At 41.8% G+C, this 15,678-nt stretch overlaps 1 protein-coding gene across 2 annotated transcripts in view; it reads right to left on the bottom strand.

Moving 5' to 3' along the window:
- LAYN (layilin) overlaps positions 1-7,571 on the bottom strand; it is an 18,757-nt gene extending 11,186 nt beyond the window's left edge. Inside the window, exons 1-5 of one of the 2 annotated variants that reach the window (XM_035345972.1) lie at positions 7,517-7,571; positions 5,696-5,748; positions 1,878-2,032; positions 539-653; positions 60-368 (exon numbers count right to left, since the gene is read on the bottom strand). In XM_035345972.1, coding sequence (XP_035201863.1) covers positions 60-368; positions 539-578 — 349 coding nt within the window. In that variant the 5' untranslated portion in view covers positions 579-653; positions 1,878-2,032; positions 5,696-5,748; positions 7,517-7,571. The remainder of the gene's footprint in view (positions 1-59; positions 369-538; positions 654-1,877; positions 2,033-5,695; positions 5,749-7,516) is intronic. The other variant, XM_035345973.1, reaches the window with a different exon arrangement.
- Positions 7,572-15,678: the final 8,107 nt, after the last annotated feature.

Raw genomic sequence — 15,678 nt, 5'->3', positions numbered from 1 at the left:
TCCTCCTCCTCCTCCTCCTCCTCCTCCTCCTCCTCCTCCTCCTCCTCTTCCTCCTCCTCCTGGGCTCGCAGCTCTCCCCTTCCAGCCGCCCGGCCCCCGGCAAGGTGTGCGCGGCGCTGGCACCGCCACCCGCGGCGGGGAAGCGGCAGGAGCTCCCGCTGCAGCCCCTCCGCGGGCTGCTGGTGCGCGGCTGCCTTTCAGACACCGTCTGAAGACCGAAAACGGGAGAGAACTTGGCTTCCAACAGTGGTGAATAACTGCTGAGCCGGCATTTCCCCTCCTGGTTCCTGCTGGCGAGGAAGCCGGCTCCTCTTTCCGGCATCCCTGGCTCTCTCCAGCTGAAGTTGTGCAGAGGAGCCTGCTGCGGGCTGCGGGAAGGGAGAAAGCAGCGAGAAGAGACAAAACAGGAGCTCAAAGGGCTACAGTTTCCACTCAGATAGTGATGTCAATATTTTAAGAATTTAATCGTTTTATAAAAACTCAAACCTGTATCAACTCTTCACTATACAGCTGGAGAAACTGTTTCTGCAATCAGTACCTTCAACAGAAAAAGATCCTTCAAAAAGCTGTGCAGACATTCCACTCCAGGTCACCAGGAGTCGGAAAGTTCCTGGATATGAACTAAGGCCATGGCTTTGCAGTCCGTCATGTCTCAGAAACACAGAGCATTGGTTATCTAGGGCATACTTTTTTCATTTCCCAAATCCTTGGTGATCACAGTCAGTTTAGTAAACACCTAAGCACTTCAGCAACTTTACAAATAGCAGCAATTTTACAGATTTACAGGGAAGAACTGAGCAGCTGAACTGGCAGTAGCCTGGGCTGAAGACTGAACTCACGCCTTTACCAGCCAAAGCTTCGTTATCTTAAAGCTCTGCCAGTGCATGAGGTCTTTGAAGAATGCTTAGCACAAAGGACATCCTGTTTAGAGAGCTTTTTTCTTGTTTCACAGAAAGTAACCAAAGTAATCAAAGTACTCACAAATAAGTAGTGTTCTTAGAGACTAAACAAACTCTCTTTACAGCTGCAGGTATTGTCATAACAAAGCTTAAGCCCCCTGGCTCACCATTTTAGAAGTCTATCCTTTTTCTAGCATATATGCCTACTAAATTCATTGGAAAACATTTCTGTAATGGCTCTGAAGGGAAAAAAAACACAGTGGAATATATCCATGACAAGCAGTGGCAGCATTATCAACGTGTTTTCTTGAATTAATGGTAAATATTCTGCCACGTGGCATCAGTCTCTTCTAGTCTGTCCCACATCAAGAGCAGAACTGGGAATGCAGTGCCATAGAACCCCAAAGTGATTACCAAAGACCTTGCTCTTTTCAGCAGGAAAGCACAGTAGCTGACAGAAGCCTTTTTGATCTATTTATTAAAGAGGTCAACTCCAACCACTCGAGCACTATAGACACTTGATAACAAAGCTTGCTGTATTTTATTGTGCAATCCTGACACAATTACTAGCCACAGACTCTTCCTTTTGACCTGTTTTCTACTTTTAAAGAACGATTTTTCAACAAAGGTAAAACAGTTGCTCTCCATTTGTAATTTTGGAGAATTGAGCACACAAAATGAATATATTCAATATAACAACTCTTCAGATCATAGAATCGAACATTTTGAAAGCTGACTAGTAAAGTACATGAGACTTTAAAGCCCACAGGTCAAAAATCCCAGGACCACGCAAGTCCATGGAAAACAAATCTACAGTAGGACCTAACAGTTCAGTAATTAAAGCAATTAAGCATTTATTTTAGCTTCAGCAAAACAAAGAAAATGATGGATAGGTTGCTGCAAGCCTATCGCAGCCCTTGTCCATCATGTTATGGCTCAGTACGAGCAACTAGAAATGTAGTCAAATTAGAAATGTACATGGCTTGAAGTCCAGAGCAGCACGGTTCTGATAACAAAATATTTTTTCTGGAGCAAAGAAACATTTCATTGTCTTCATCAGAGTTTAGCTGAACTATTTGAGGGCCTTCACTGCTTCGTGATCCTGATGGTCTGCTTCAGACACCTTCTGCCTGCTGGAAATAACAGAACCTTGTCAGAAAGTAAATTGTTGATGAGGAAAGTGCAGCTAATGCACAAGAAAGAGAATAGTGCAAGGCAGCTGCCATGGTGCAGAGCTCTTTAACCCATTCTGTGTCATAATGTCACATCCTTATACGTGTATCTCTGAACAGGGATGCCTTGTGAATGCCTAGTGTTGTGTAGGAAGCAAATTTACAGAACACGAGTTCAGAGAATCCACACAAAGGAATGCCCATATAAACACCAAAACTTAGAGAAGCCTATTAAGAAAAATCAAGCTAACAGAAAAACCACATTCCATCAGGCGCACTACTGCACACGATTCGTATCTCAAATTCTGACACTTTTCTTCTGTAACTTAGGAATTCTATTAAAAATGTAAGCACAAAAAAGCACAGCACCCAAGCCTCACATTCGAAAGACTGCTCTGAAGATTTCACAGCTTTGACGGAACTTGACAGCCAGAAGTTTGACAGTACTGGTGGTGAGAGGACTTCCCAAACACTGATGGAAAAAGAGGGCTAGGAGGAAATTAGCTAGCAAGAAGCTGAGTTTTTGCCACATACTTAAATAAGTGGTGAGGCACATAACTACTTGTTTCTTGTAGGCAGGAAAAGAAGCAAGTCTAGACAAAGGGGAAATACAGACAGCTGATGTACAAAGGCAACGGGAACAGCCTACTCTAAGCAATTCTGCCTCCTTCACTGTACAAATCAGTGCAGTTGAACCTGAAGGATCACATCCTCCCAAACAGCGACCGTGGCATAGCACCCTGAACCTGAGCCAGAGGACCACAGCAGGCAAAACCTTCTCTGACCTATACCAAAACAATACCAAATTTGACTTGTCAGACATGCTCGCAGAAGACTATAAATACAGGCCTAAGAATATCACTGCCTCCCTTTGCAGCCCTCAGTACTTTGTATACTCAGGTTGTATGAAAACCTTCCAACACACATATTCCATTTATGTGACTATATCACTATAGATATATAGTTTACTGGGACTTCTTTTTAAAACTATTCAGAGGTGCCTTATGCTAGTTTAATGCCTTTCTCCATGGATATGCTTTGTCTTTTTATCAGTACATACAACTTTACATTGATAGACCTGTATCCACTTGAGAGGAATAATTAAATTGTACATTTGAAGAGATACAAATTCAGTTCAAAATCCCCAAGCTGCTTGTTAAACAAAGCTAAAAAAGCCAGAGCACTGAACGATTTAGGCAATTTCCCCTGAGCACCAGAAAAGAAGAAATCAGTATTTCTATTTTTAAGCACTCGGAAAGTGAAGGTCTATGAAAATACATGCACAAATCACGAGCCCGCTGAAATCAGGAATGGGATGAGAAATGAGAAAAGAGAAGCTACCAAAGGAAGAAACAGGAAGAGTGTATTTTCTGTGAAACATTTTGACAAATGTAGCTCTTCTGGAAATCATATTTTCTCAGCCATTCATTGAGTTGCCTCTGGAAACAGGAATCATCCTGGTCAATACAGGCTATAAATCTCTTACAAGACATTAGTAAAATTGGTATGATCGTATTTCCCAGTAATGAGTGCTAACAGACCATTACGAAAATACAATTATTCTAATTAAATACAGCAATAATCAATACCCTGTGCTCTGGGTGAGTTTGCTTCAGTAAATACTGATGCTTATTTTCCAAACATTAAAACGTTTAAATGAAAGAAAATATAACAGGATAATAAGCCAGCGTAGCTTTCTTCACCGGCCATAAGCTGCTACCTAAAACCTGAACCTCAAGCCTACCCATACAAATAATGTCACTTAGGTAAAGAGCTCCAACAGCTGTCCTTGGCACAGGTTCAAGACAGATTAGGCTTTTTTTAGTATGTATCCTATGATGGCTGGAAGGATTCTGTATGAATGTTCCCTTATGCCTATTCCCACAGCTGCTCACCTCAGCAGACGTTGACCTTCAGCCTTTTCACCTGTTCCAGATACTTCTATTTTTCCTTTATAGGCAGCTCCAGAGGTAATAGTCTTGCTAAGAATTAATTCCGTCTAATGCCCAGTGTTTTCCTGAGGCGTTTGCTTTCAAAATGAATTGCTGTCAGTCGTTTCTCAGCTTTCATACCCATATGGTAAGTTGGAAGGAAGATCTAAGCTGCAGATTCATTGCTTAGTCTTTAAGTTGTGGATATTCAATGACACCACCTTGCTTTAACTGGTGCCAGTATGAGAAAAATGGCCTCACTTATATTATATAAATGCCATTCATTAAAAGGAAGAAATTGCTAAATCAAGGGCTGTGAGGTACCTTGTCAGCATTTTCAAAGATGAGATGGTTTTTAGGAATAAAGAGCAACTTCATAAAAAAAAAAGCTACACTTAAACACTTACCACTGTACTGTAGCCCATGACCCAAATGCTTATTTAGAACTGACTTCACAGGTCCCACCTGACTGACCCAACTACAGACAGGGCAGTAAAGGCAAAAGTAACTGCCTCAACTTCACAGTTCAGAGTGTGAAGTATTAGTGATAAAATGTGAAAAGAATCAACTAGCCAGTAGTAAAAAAAGGAAACCACCAACCCTGCCCATCTGAAATTGAGAAGCAACTTGTTAAGACCAGTTAAACCGCCCTTTAATCTGAAACAGAGATCCCTTTTATGAAGACAACATAAAGGGAAAGCAACTACAACACTGGCAGTAGACAAAACACGCTGTTGTAGTTCTGCTGGGGCACTTTTCCAATCCTTCTCACTCCCAGACTAACAGTAACAGCGGATGACCTTAAACTTGAGTTTCTGCTTGCACAGTACCCACCTGACAGTTGCAGGGATCCTGTTTATTTTAACAGATAGCTTTTGACACTGGAAAATAACAGTATTTACATCATCCAGGAGGCCACAGGCAAGTGCCAGAAAGGAAACTGTCTGACCTAACATAAACAGATTGTCAGCAACCTCAGGCCTAATGTTTGCTGTAAGTTAAAAGAATCTTTCACCACCTGGTTTAGCAACTGTCATGTCTGCATCACTGGCCTCAAACAATTTGTGCATTAAGGCTGACTTTCCATGTTCCAGATCCTTTCCAGACTCATCTCCCACAGCATGACATGATGATGTAACACGCAATTATGGTGATCTTTCTTTGGATCTATAGCAGGGAAATAAAAAAGGAAACTTGTTTATTAAAATGTGCAAAGGATAACCAAAGAAAGCTTCCATACAGCGTGATGCAACTGACAAGGTTACACTGGTGTTTTTTCTCATTCAGACAAGATATGCACTGGAACTAAACAGGCTTTATGATATTTCCTGACCCTTTCAACAATATAGAAGCCACTGACAACTGATCTTCTTCCTGACTGTTTGCATTTGAACCAGAATAGCAAAATTGAACTCTTCATGACTTTAAAAAATGTCTAAGCTTCCACTTCCTTCCTCAGCCTCTATCTAAAAATAAACGGGACACATATAGAGAGTAAAGAAGTACAGAACAATAGCAGTAGTCAGCTTTTCAGCCTTGCCATTTCTAAACTTTGCCATAACAGGTATTAATAAAGGTTAAAACAGACTGATTTTCAAAATAATAAGAGGAATTAAAACAGAGCATCATTTCTCCCCAAATACATCCTGACTTTTTAGATAGAGGAAAACTTATTTTTGAGTATTTTCATTACCTTACTTCATCAGCTTTGATCTTTGGTTTATGTGGAATAGAAATCAGTTCTTTCTAGAAAGAAAAAGACTCAATGATTATCACCAGCTCATTCTAAACTTACTGCTTATCCCGGAAGACAGCTTTATACGAACACTGAAAGAAAACATTATTCTAGCAATAGTAAGGAGTATGGGAGGCTGTTATGCTCTGATATGATACCTGAGTAATTGGGAATAAAAATGTGTCAGAAGAGCGCAATCTCATGTTCTGTTTCAGGCCTAGCTTTAATGCATGGAATTTGGATAAAGCAGGTATACTTGGGTCAGCATTTTAATGAACTTTGAGAAGAGGAAATACTTAATATTTACCAATTTAAAAGCTGAAATGAAAAAAGAGCGCTTTTATGTCCAAAATGAACACGTCATTTCTGGAAGTATCCTCTGAAATCTTGTTTTCCAAGTTACTTTTCAAATCACTTATCAGCTTAAAAATTTGAGTTCTACTCTCTTCTATCAAGTGTAATTAAATTGTATTAATCAGGATATGTAGTTTCTTCAAAAGAACAGATGTTTAACCTTATATGGGGCAAAACCTCATCTATCTCTGCTTTGTATCTTGTGAATTACAACTGAAAGAAAGGATTGCCTAATATAATACAGACCTCTTATTCCTGAATTTTCTTTTCCTGATAAACATCCGTCCATGCCACAGAAAAACATTATAAATCAGTAAATCTAGTGTTCACTACTGATAGTAATAATAAAAAACCCTAATTGGAGTTCTTCCTTTTAATGCTCAAATTCGGTTTAAGAAAGCTTTTTAGGGAGCAGAGCATGCCAAACCTACAGCCAGTTTTATAGCTCTGTTATAATCTGAGTTTTAGTGTTTCAGTGGAAAAAAGCTTGAGACAACAATGAAAAACAATCTAAACAACTAAAATTACAATGAATGGTCTGTAAAGATTCTTTTGACAAATTAAACTAAAAAAAATAGCCACTCAAACATAACTGTTTTAAAGATGGTGTAATTTAAATAGCTAAAGTCCTTTTATTATGCATCTATAAGGAATCCAGGGCCTTCAACAAGAAATGCTGTCAGTCCCTTTCCTCAACGCCGTTCTGACAGCACTAGTCACTGCTTCTGCTGTATTTCTCAGTCCCACGTTGTTCTAACTTTCAAGAGCCAGCATTTCTCCTAAGTGCCTCATTTCCTACCTGTCTCCATCAGTGAGGTCAGCTTCGGTTCCAATCTGCTCCTCCCACAAGCATTTACACATTTTATGTGGAAATTTTGATGGTCAATGTTCTTTTGAGATAGCTTGCCTTGCAAGACCATGCACAAGTTGGTCTCAAAGACTCTTCTATTTTGTTGTCTTGGCAAAAGGCCATCTTGTTGCAGCTGACTATATTACACATATACCCATACATAAAGCAGCATAGAAACTGTTTTCTCCAAGCACTGAAAGATATTTATAATACCACCATCTTGCCACTTGAGGTTTTTCAGATTGTAGATAGCCATAATAACTGTATTCAGCTGCCTTAAACTTCGTCTAGCTTCCACACCAATTGCTTCCTACTGCCTGGCCCAACACCTTCATAATCACACAGCTTACAGGATCCTCCTTGCTTAGGCAGTTTGTAAAATGTAGCCAACTTTTCTTCATGCTTAATCAGTGCAAACTGAGGTGCTTTTGCTATGCAAGACTGCTGGCATGGTACACCTTGCAACACCCCATAAACACTCATACATTGAGACATGGTACTTGCAATGCTGTCCATCTTGTAAAGATGCACAAACCCTGAGATGCATCTAGAGCATAATCAGAAGAAAAACTTACTGCAATCCTTTCTTCTCTCTGTTTCCTCAGCAAAGCTAGTATATCTTCTCTTTTCTTGGCCTGAAAAGAAATATCTACCACAATAAGCTCAGAAAAATGAATTAAAAGCTGTTCATATTTCATTAGCTATTTCATATGAAATTATCTAATTAAAATAAGCATTTCTAATGCTAATATAAATGCTTATATAAAATAAGCATTTCTAATTAAAAAATCGCTGTCAGTTTGTAAAATAAGAGTGTTAACGCAGCAAACTTTTCCTTCTAAGAAACCCTGACCCTGTTCCACTGTGGAGAAAAAATTCACTTCCTGGACCCACACAACCAGGTTTCCAGGTTTTGCTCACCTAGGGGCTGTGCTGCAGGAGCAGAATGCCCGAATCAAGTCTGAAATCTGGATTCGAACAGTAAATGACACCTATGACTGATAATAATGTGTACATTATTCTTATTTCATTCAGTGCATTAATTTTCATTTTCTTCGAATATTTGAGGCTTATAGAATGTCCTGTAGTTCTAGAAAGTAATTTACTTACTGAAATTAATCAGCCATCCGTATAGCTGCCAGATGCCCAAAGCTGCAAAACCTTGCTATCGTCTATTGTTACTGAATTTAAAAAAAAAAAATGAACGGAAGAATCAGGGAACTGTTGCTGGCTTTAGCCAGAAATTGGAAAGAAGGCTAATTGATGATAATGGATGAGATGCATTATGGTGTTATTAATTAGAAAAGGAGGATTGCTGAGTTGCAGGAAAGACTTGCAGACCTCAGCGCCTTTCTGTACCTCTTGCAGATTGCTCTCATCTGGCCTGCTTCCCAAATATAGGCTAGAGGCTTTTGAGTAAAAATGTGGAACGTTTTGCTAAAATGAAAAAATATAGTATCTTTACAGAGTCAGGCTGGCAATGTTATCATATATTTAATACTAGTTTTTTCAGTTTCCACTACTTAAGTGAATTGTACTCATGATATATATGTGGAACATCAATTCATGATTTAGATTAATGGTGACTTCAGGAAAGTTTTTATCTACAGGCTACATCTGTGCCTTGAAAGCAAGCACAACTGTTGTCTGCATCTTACGGTAAAGCAGTAGGAGAAACCCCAAGCTCTATATACACCGTCCAACCCCATTGTTTTGGAGGAGATGAACATCAAAGATCTGGATACCATGTCACTTACTTTGATTATTTTCATAGTCAATTTAATGCTTGAGCAAAGTTTTAAATGTGAACCCTGCTAATCTGGTGTAAATGGAGAGTGTGTTTTATGAACACAAATATCTACAAGAACCAATAACTAAAGTGCTGACTGGGTGGTACCAGGGCAGATTGATGTTTGCTTTTGTAAAACCCCACTGAATTCAGAAGCAGTCTGTGCAGCCCAGAAGGGTCCAGCCTGAAAGGCTCTACAGTATCCCAGTTGCGCCTTCATTTGGAAAGGCAGTGTCATCTATAAACTCAATTTTGATGTTAGTTGCTAAAATCTACAGTTTGTTCTGCAGCTGAGTAGTTTCTACAAAACTTGGAATGGCTTGGTCAAGCAGCTCATGAATTATACCTCTAAAAATAACACCTAAACCTGTCTTTGAGTGACAGGCCAAGGCAGAAGCAGTCCTATGGAAGCTGATTTAATAACCACTCACTACCAAGTTTCCCGCATCTCACACTCAATGAACTCTTGGCACTAGCTGCTGCTGGGCAAGGAATAATGGAGAAGGTCCATTAATAACTAAGGCGACTGAGAAATTAACCTAAACTGCGAGCTGTGCTTCAGTGTCTGTATGCCAGGATTTTCTGTGTGAAAGTGCATGCAGCAGATTTTTTTCCCCCACAAATTATCCACTTTTGGATTTGGGAACTCAACTGGCTTCTTTTAGATATTAAATCAGAACAGACATTGTGTGCTTACTCTGAAGAAATTAACTGTACAGCTTACTCCTTTCAGCCCTGTCGCAAGCAAACACGACCCAACTGGGAATAAGTTTAAGCTAAACATCAAAAAATGGGCTGCATCATGCAAACCTAACTGTGGGCCAGGTCCAGGCCATTTTTATTATTGTTCATAATTGCATTTCCAAAATTCCAGAATTCCACCAAATGGCATACAAAGAGTGAACGGGAATATTTATGAGGAAAGAGTTGGGGTTAGTGGCTCTTACCTGCTGAAGGTATTTTGCTTTTACTTTCATTTTCTGCACGTTTTGAGCCTCTGAGATTCTCTCTTTCTCACTGTTTTCCTCACTTGCTAAATAAGACAAATGAGAGGCAAATGACCAAGTGCTCCTGCTACCACTGTCCTTTTCAGAGGGCAACTGAACTGTAGCAGACTTCGGGGCTGTTCAGAAAGTGAGAGATCCCAGTGTCTTGATCCCCAGACAGTAGATACCAGCTGAAATATCTGCCAGGCAGGAGCTGTGGCTCTTCTGTCATCCACAGCTTATTGGTATGACTTATTGTTCATTCCTCCAAATTAATTCCTCACAGAAATTTAGGCAATAAAGGTTTCACGAGCTGGGGCTATACAGTAGCCATACTTACTGCGAGGAAGCAGGGGGCCAAGGAGAGCAGTACTTCCCTCTGGAAAGAAAAAGGACATTAAGGGCACTTGGAAAGGTGGTGGGTGGTGGTGCAGGGAGGGTGGCGGGTCCTCAGGAAGGTTTTGGGGACCCTGAGGTGGGCACGGGGCCCTAGGGCAGGTGTGTGGGGCAGGGTGTGTGTGTAGAGCTGGAAAGGGCACAGTCACAGGGGATGGGGGGGGCTGAAGGCAGGGCCCCCTCATGGGGCTGGGTCCCTCATGGGGCTGGGTCTCCTCATAGGGTTGGGTCCCATCAAGGGGCAAGGTTCCCCCATGGGGCCATGTCCCCCCTCAGGGGAAGGTTTCCCTCACGTCGAAGGGTGGCAGGGCCTAGAGAAGACTCGAGCGGCGGTGGGAGCGTGGCTGAGTTCCAGAAGATACGGGCATGTTGCACATCAGCTGGGCTCGAGCCAGCAAAGATGAGGGGCCCATCAGGTGCTGTGGGGCACTGCCCTGGCTCTGTGTCCGTGACACTGCTTGGGGCTGCAGCCTGGTGTCTCTTCTCCATAAGGTGGCCGTGACCAGCTCGACCTGCCCGCTCCAGCCCCGTGGCTCTGAGGTAGGGAGAGGATCGTTGTTCCCTGGTGCTGCCCACGCCGCTGACACGTTCCTGTCACCATCACCTGCTGTGGTAGGAACCCATCACCCCTCTGCTGCGGCCCTTCCATTTTCGTGGGCATATGGGTGGCAGGAGGGGACACTGCAGCCATCTCAGGGGGGACACAGCAGCACAGATGTGCCCGGGGAGCCTGGGTCCAGCTGTGTGATACACTGCCTGTCACAGTAAGCATGGGACACCAGAAGGCTGACAGCTTCGCACATCTCATTTCAAGTGTCTTCAGGCCATCTTTCACCTAGACACAGGCTTCTGTGGGACAGGGAGTACCTGTCACCATTCTCCCTCTAGTTTATTGGCCTCAGGTAGCCAGTTGCCCTCAAACCTGGTGGTCTCAGAACTAACCACGAAAGTACTTTTTCCCATGGTGCTTACTCCAGACTACTGAATTTCTGGTTTAAAAACTTTATTGGCAAACATCAGGTGAAGTCACAACTTCCTTCTGTATTTCAGTGGCTGATGTTATTAAAGCTGTTACGTAAAAAAGGAATGTGGAACTGGAAGGCAGTAAATTTACAAGTCCCTTCTGTGGGACTGTCCTTTCAGTCTGCACTTGTAGAGTGTCTAGCATAGAACGATCCACTGATTAAAACAACATTCATTCTCATAAAAAAAAAAAAAAAAAAAAAAAAAAAAACACAAAGCTGAATTTTATTTATTCAGCAAGAGTAAGTGGAAGTGAACTTTGGTAACAGTGGCCTTAGACAAGTGTAGGGCTGATACGAGCACAATCCAAACCGGAGCTGATGTCTACAAATTTTAGAAAGAATAAAACTTCCAATTTGCTCTCATGTTTTTTGAGTGTCCTGTAGTCAAAACAATTATGAACAAAATGTAACATGCATTTAGGTGCATATAAAGAGTTATGCAACACTGGCTTGATAAATGCACTGAGGTCTCTTCCATGTGTGACAGGCATTCCAGCACATTGCACTTGTATTGTTTCACTGCCCTGCCTGTCTATTAGACTGATGCTTTTTAGATGCTTCTTCAAGGAGGTCAGTCTGCCTGCCTTCTGCAGTCAAAATTCCTCTGCGTCTGATTTCCATTGAGATATCTTCCAAGCCTTTTTACCTGGCTGTGTGGTTAGTGATTGTTACATTTGGCAATCAGCTAACTACACTGCCTAGTAACTAGGCTGATCTAAGAGACAGTTCCCTTCCAATTCCAACTTTTATGAAGACTGATTTTTTTGTTAAAAAACAAACAAATAAACAAAAACCACAAAGCCTATTATAGCAGGTTCTAACACTATGAAGTCTGTATTTTTTCCATTATTAAAACTGTTGGACATTAAGCAAAGTGATGAAAGTAAAAAACGTTTATAGCATTCAGGGAGTTAAATATTTAATCATTGCTTAGAAACGCCTTAACTTACTAGCTTGTTAAATAAGACATTAGAGCTAAATGAGAATTACTGGAAATAAAGCTGTAAGAAAATAAACATTATTAATATTTTTGCACTAGGAATAAAGATGTTGTAAGGCCCGCAGCTTTCTGTAGTGAGGCTGTAGCAGGGAGTCCTGTGCATTGTTTTGATGGCAGTGAATTTAGTGATTGTGAAGCAATGGATACAATCAGCTAACTACACTGCCTGCAAACCAAGCACTACTCGTGTGATGGTGTCATGGCATTCAAACCTGGAAAAAAAGAAAGCACTTTGATAATTTATATTAACTTACTCTATCTCATGATCTGTTCTTATAGCGACAATCAATTGATAATAATGGAAAACATTGGTCATACCATCCTTAGTGTTATTCCACTAAATCCCGAGTCTTTATTTCACAAATTAATTATTCTTAATAGTTAAAAAGTGCAGTGGATGCATCATAAATATCATGGCAGGAATGCAAACAATGAAATATTAACTTTTAAGTGATTACAGTGTACCACAATGGAAATGGGAAATGGGATGAGGCTGGGCATGCAGTCCTAGCTGCATGAATGCAGACTAAGTGGTAGCTCTGGTCAGAGCTGGATGTGCAAACACAGCTGCAAATTTTGGTTGAGATGGCATGTTCAACAAGACCAGTAAACTACCTGGTTTACAGCATGGCAGCTGTTAATGGTTATGGCACAGTGGTCCAACTTATTGTTGTATTCTAGGTTTCGTACAATTTCCATTTCAAGATTTTCAGAAGAAACTGCATGTAACTACAGCAAAAGTGAGAATGGTAGCATTTCACTGCTTCCCTAGCCTACAGAGAGCTCTCCTTCCTTTTTCCCAGTGGTACAGGAACCTGGCAGTGCTGGCAGTCAGACGTCAGGCTGCTCAGACAGCTTGTATTAGACTGTGGTAGCTAAAGAAGTTAGCAAACCTGTTCTACAGAACAAAACCGGATATGTACAAGTAGTTATAAGTAAGTATGCCTTGTGTCTAATATATGTGTATGCAATTAATAATGTGATAAAATTATTTTATGTAGATTTATCAGGCCATTCCTAATTCAGCAGTGAGACAGAGCCTGTGAAGTTACAAGAATGACTCTGCCTTCTAATTAAATATTTATTTATCTATTTATATTTTTTTTGGCTAGCTTTCACCCATAACTGCCTTACTCCTAAAATGCAGAAGAAATAAATCAGAAGCTTACCTTGTAAAAATCCTGATAAGGACTGAATTTATGATAAAATGCTTAAGAAGATTTAACAGAAAGAGAAAAAAATGGGTGTCTTCTCTCCTCATTTCCTTCCTTTTTCCATCCACTGAGCACCCAGCAGGCTTTCACGGGCAGATATGTCTGTGGGGCTGGACCCGAAGGTGGCACCGGGGTGCTCCACATCTCCCCCTGGCACTGCTGGGCTGGAGTGTCCCCAGCCTGGGCCGTGGGTCAGCCCCACGACTGCAATGTGTGTGTACGCTCTGTCGTCATGGTCGCTTGGGGCTGGCGTGGGGAGGAAGGGCCACTGCTTCGAACCATCCGGATGGCTCTTGCCATAGGAAGCTTTGTTGCAAAAGAGGTTTCTATGGGCAGAGTCAATACAGAGCACACATGGAGTTTCTGCCCTTCTCCCGGGGTCAAATGGCTGCAGGTTGTGTCGGAGCCATGGGGGGATCTGGGTTTTGGTGTTACGTGTGGCAGTCTGGGCTGCTACCCGGATTGTACAGCTCCATACCAGGAACCTAAGCTCTATGGAAGGAGGCCCCAAAAAGACAAACAGGTCTAAAGAATGAATGTCTTATGGTCCAGGCACTGGGCTGCAGTTAGAGACACATGCTGCACATCTTCACCCACGGGTGACCAGGCCACCTCTCTCCCCATTCCCTGGGGGCCTAGCCAGCCATTTCTGTGTGCTTGTTCTTGACCTATTCAGCTCACTGCAGTCTTCTCACCCCCTTGCATTTCAGGTCATGTTTCCCTGCTTAATTCTTTGCTAATTTCTTCTTCACAACCTGCACCAACACGACCCCAGCCTGCCGTAGCTGACATGGGGAGAAGCAGGAGGCAGGTAGATAAGCCCATATGGACTGTGAGCACTGCAGGCTCTCCTTTGCTCCACACTGGAGGAGGAGAAAACATATTTCCTGTTCTGCATTGCTCTTTGTTGCGTGGGAGGGGGAAATGCAAGAGAAAAACAGCGTGGTCCTCCCTGCTGCTTTAGTAATGGTGGCAATTCATGATGCTTAGCTGGTGATGTGATCTGCAGGCGCAGGAAGGGTAAGATTTTGGAGAGTGTCTAGAGATTTGGGGTATCTCATTGTAGAGGAATGACCTGAGATGCTTTCAGAGAGCTTGTCCTTTAGAAATTTCTGTGCATCTCACCCCCTTTGAGAACTGCTTACCTCTAACAGGCCCATGTAAACTGTGCGGTTTAGGCCCCTCCTAATCAGTGCAATTAGCGTGGTCATATGTCCTATGTGCTTTGCATAATAAAATACAGTACTCATCGTAAAATGTTTATGCAGAAAAATTATCTGTAACTACCTGTCACTTAGGTGTTTACAGAATACCCACTGAGTAACTAAGCAATTAAGTAAAGATGAAAGCCTTAATCAGAACTTGATTCATTTCTCAAATAAATATTCTTTAGCTCTTTCATCAGGCGCAGAAAGTTTCTATTTATAAAAGGAAAAAAACAGTGAGCCATCAACATATTAAAAGTGCAGTTTGAGGCTTTGATCGGAATCACTGTGTTGTTCCATCCAAAAATAAATCTTTGCACAGAGACTGCATGATGTGAATAAACACTTCCAGATACACGACTTCATCTGCCCTCCGACATAAGGGAGAGCCAGCTGAATCGCTGCTGTGCTCGTGCAGCACTGCTGGTGCTCATACATTGCTTTTGGGGGTGCTTGTGAATTAGATCGGGGCAGGATCTAGCCTGACAAAACCAAAGCGGAGTCCTTTTCTCTGAGAACGCTGTCATCTAGGGTGTTTTCCCATACAGAAACAGCTCACACTTACTGCTCTTACATCAATAGGACTTCGGCTGCTTACCTGGAGAAGGCGTCTGGCATCAAGCATGCGCAAAACCCAGATGGCTTGTAGAAGGAAGATTCCCACTAGCAAGTTTTGTGTTGTTGTGTTGGCTCCATGAACTCAATCCTGAAAAACAAGAAATCTGAAAAAAAAATCTTAAGGGGTAACTGTTGCTGGTAGTGTGTTTGGGGAAACTGCTCGCTCTTGGTTTGGCCCGCAGTTACTAGAGAAACTGTGTCTGACTCTTTTCCCTTTGTAGTTCATGCCTAGGCTTGCCTGGTGACCCAGGAGACCCATAATTTAATCTAGCTAAGAATGCTTGTGCTGAGTTAGGGGCCTGCTCTGAATCCCACTGAAGTCTTTGGACAGATTTCCATTGATCTTTCTGAACTCTGGATATCTCCCATGGATATCCAAGCACAGCAATGCATTGGTTTTCAGTGTTTTTCTTGTTTGTTTGTTTGTTTTTCCCTAATAATGTTTTAAAAACCCAGCAGCACCCTTTAGCAAAAGGCATAAATGTCTGCTCATTTATCTCACGC

The sequence above is a fragment of the Oxyura jamaicensis genome, chromosome 24 (assembly GCF_011077185.1).
Source record: "Oxyura jamaicensis isolate SHBP4307 breed ruddy duck chromosome 24, BPBGC_Ojam_1.0, whole genome shotgun sequence".
In the NCBI taxonomy this organism is placed as follows: Eukaryota; Metazoa; Chordata; class Aves; order Anseriformes; family Anatidae; genus Oxyura; species Oxyura jamaicensis.
This window is presented reverse-complemented; position numbering and strand designations above follow the sequence as displayed.